Source organism: Pundamilia nyererei, unplaced genomic scaffold, assembly GCF_000239375.1.
Source record: "Pundamilia nyererei isolate P.nyererei 1_Seehausen unplaced genomic scaffold, PunNye1.0 scaffold00045, whole genome shotgun sequence".
NCBI lineage: Eukaryota > Metazoa > Chordata > Actinopteri > Cichliformes > Cichlidae > Pundamilia > Pundamilia nyererei.
Window position 1 is genome coordinate 69,663 of NW_005187446.1, and position 3,293 is coordinate 72,955.

Sequence of the window (3,293 nt, forward strand, 5' to 3'; positions counted from 1 at the left end):
TTTTGATAACACATTCATAAAACAAACATGACAAGGAAAACAGAGTGTGTGCTTATACTGAGAGGGAAAGTGAGTGAAACAGGGTCCCAAAGGACTAACATATAAATTAAAGTTTGGGTTGTTGTTAGATTGCACTGGATTTACAGGATGCAGTTCAATTACACTCTACCACCACGATATTCATACTTGTACACTTTAATAATAAAAAATAATAGAAATTCAAACAGAAAAATAAATATCTACCATTTTAAATGTTAGACAGTTAAAAATCTATCTGAAATTGGAACATAATTAATGAATTATGACCCAATGAAATCATGATAGATTTATGTCATTTTAAAGTTACTGTCACACAAAATGTTACTTAAAGTGACACATATATGTTTCACACAAACTGTGTTGCTTCTTTTTCCATCATTTCACCCAAAGTTGACACTTTTTATCGTCTGGAGCCACCATCCGCAGCCCCACAGCCATCCTGATAAGAAGATGAAAGCTCCACCAACCTCACCTGTGAGGCCTCTGGCTCCATCAGCTCCAGAGAGTGGATAAAAGATGGCCAGCTTCTTAATCCCAGTGGCGGTGTCAGCTTTTCCTTGGACAACAAGACAGCGTCCATACAGCCTGTTCACATTTCTGACCGCGGCACCTATCAGTGTAGAGTCAGCAACCCGGTCAGCACCATGACTGCGACCCATAATCTCACTGTCAGCTGTGAGTATTCACCGTGCATTCACAGTGTTTCTATTAAAGAAAACATGAATAAATCAAGTTAAAATTAATTGACTTTAACTTTTTTTTAAAGACAGCTATATTAGCAGTAATAGTCTGAATGTCCCTAACACTGTATTTTAATTGTGCAGTTGGACCATACAACGTGTTGATCAGCAGACCCTCAGCTGCTCCTCAAGGTCACAGTATAACGCTGCAGTGCACCGCAGACTCGGTCCCACCAGCACACTTCAGCTGGATGTTTAATGGCAAAGAGACGCATGTTTATAACTCGTTGTATATCATAGAGAGGTTAGGGGCAGAAAACACTGGAAATTACACCTGCACTGCCAAAAACACAGTGACCATGATGGAAAGCTCCACAGTTCTGGATCTGAGAGGTAAGAAACCAAAGAATGCACTAATTCAATAATAGTACAGCCTTTATTTTGTCATCATTTCATATATTTTACAATGTAGTGATGGCAGTTGTTCTCTTTTCTCACTAAAGCATCCTGCATTGCTCCCTGTGGGTCATCCTCAGGGTTGGTCATCTATGCACTCACTCTGAAAGGGCTAATATAAGACAAAGAGCATGTGAGATATGACCAGTGAGATAAATTATTTCTATTTGTTTGCCTTATTGTTAAGGCACAAAGTATTTTTGTATCATTGCTTTATCTGTTTTTATAATTTAATTAATTTAGCCTGTTTTGATTTTCCTTTCAGGTTCTTTTCTCCGATAAGTGACTCTGGATGCTTAATTAAAAAATCAACCACTTTGTATAAATCATTATTTCGCAGAAGCATACTTTGATGCTACCACTCATCACTCCTCGATAGGATTACTTAAACAGATCAGTAATCATTAACTTGTGTTGATTTGTATCTCACACTTGTTGTGTAATCTATTGGATGCAATAAAAGTTTTGACTGCTTTAATGAATTATAAGGTCATAAATGCTTTTTTATTGTAACCAACACTGACTGTCCACTGTGGAAAACCACAGGTCGCAGTGTTTCATGGCTTCACTCAAGACCTGCGAGAATATTTTGGGAGAAACTGATCAGCAGCACAAATATTACTAGTGGTTATTTGGATTTCATTTTTTCTTGAATGCATCACCACTATGTTTACAGTAATTAGGGACCCACTGGTTTTTAGTTGAGTATAGGTTCGCTTTAGGTTTATTCCCCATTTTTTTTATTCTTGCATCTTATACATTATAAGTTGGATCCGTTATTAAAATCATTGAGTCTCTGGTTTCTCCATTTATTCTCAGTCTTGTGGAGAGCTTTAGTGGTTAAAAAATTTGCTCAACAAGTAGAAAGTTGCAGGTTCAGTTCCTGTCTGTGGCAGAATTCCCCTTTGGCTTTGCATCTGCCAAATCCATCATCTCTGTGCCACGTTTTACTGTGAGTTTCTTCTTTCTGCGTTTAGTAGGTGTCTAATAAGTTATTTCCCATTTTACTTCAGCAGCTGGTTGACTCTTGTGGTTCATTTTAAGTTTTGCTTCCCCCTGAGATTATCTTGAGTGCACCTGTGCATTCTTCCAACAGTCTCCACTTCCCTAGTCAGCCCTCTAAAGATTTTTTTATTTAATTTACTTTAATTTAATTGTATTCCTGTAACTAGCATTTTTGAATTATTCTCCTTTGTTTAATATCAGCTTTTATAATACAGCTTTTTGCATTTGGGTCCATATTTGAACTAAATCAAAGCACTGAGTTTTCAGTGACCACTGTCTGTGATAAGAAACAAGTGTGTGTGCTTTGACTTGAGTACAGCTGAGGATGCAGAGCTGTGCCTGCATCAGTTATTTCCACCTTGCTGTGCACATTTCTAATTCACATGTGCAAAGCAAGCTGAGTTCAAACAACTTGAAACTCACATGACCTGATTACCCAGTTGTTCATCTGAGACTATGTAGCCTTCGACTCTGGTGGAGATAACGATATGCGCCTCTCTAAGCTGATGCTTTCTTCAGGAGGCCCAATGAGAGCTCACTGATATGAGGCGCTAAATTTTTGGTTTTTTACTGTTATCATTCGGGATCTTATTTAAAGTTTTAAAGAAGCTAAAAGCCACGGTGGGAACTAGGCTTGCGTTGTTGGGCCAGTCAGTATGCTGCAGACACACAAAAATGAGGTAGTATTTCAGCTGATCTTTATAACTTCCGTAATCACAAGTGGCAGTAAAAAGAAACCAGTCTGAGCCTAGAGCTCAATTTAATATGTCACTGCCCACACTAGAGCTGAGCAGATAGTCAGGCGGAATGAAGAACAACATGCGGATGGTAATGCCGTGTAAATAACTGAGTTAGATAAATAAAGTAACTCTGAACTCACACATGAAACTCATTTATAGACTCACTGAGTCCATGAGTCACCACAGGAATTGATGTTGCATGTGTGTTTTCTTTAATCTTTCTTTCTCTTATCATTAATTAAACCTTGTCAAGCAAGCAGGTTGACAGTCAGAAGTGAGGATGTTGAAGTCACAGACATGTACTAACCATCAAACCACAAGCAAACAGCAGACATGTCAACCACTTCATCCACAGTTTTGAAAACCTTGTCAC

General features: G+C 38.2%; 1 protein-coding gene across 1 annotated transcript in view; it reads left to right on the forward strand.

The window, feature by feature from the left end:
- LOC102216125 (carcinoembryonic antigen-related cell adhesion molecule 1-like) overlaps nucleotides 1-3,293 on the forward strand; it is a 30,890-nt gene that overhangs the window by 16,092 nt on the left and 11,505 nt on the right. The window contains exons 6-7 of the mRNA XM_005732171.2: nucleotides 490-714; nucleotides 864-1,112. Of these exons, the coding sequence (XP_005732228.2) occupies nucleotides 490-714; nucleotides 864-1,112 (474 nt within the window). The remainder of the gene's footprint in view (nucleotides 1-489; nucleotides 715-863; nucleotides 1,113-3,293) is intronic.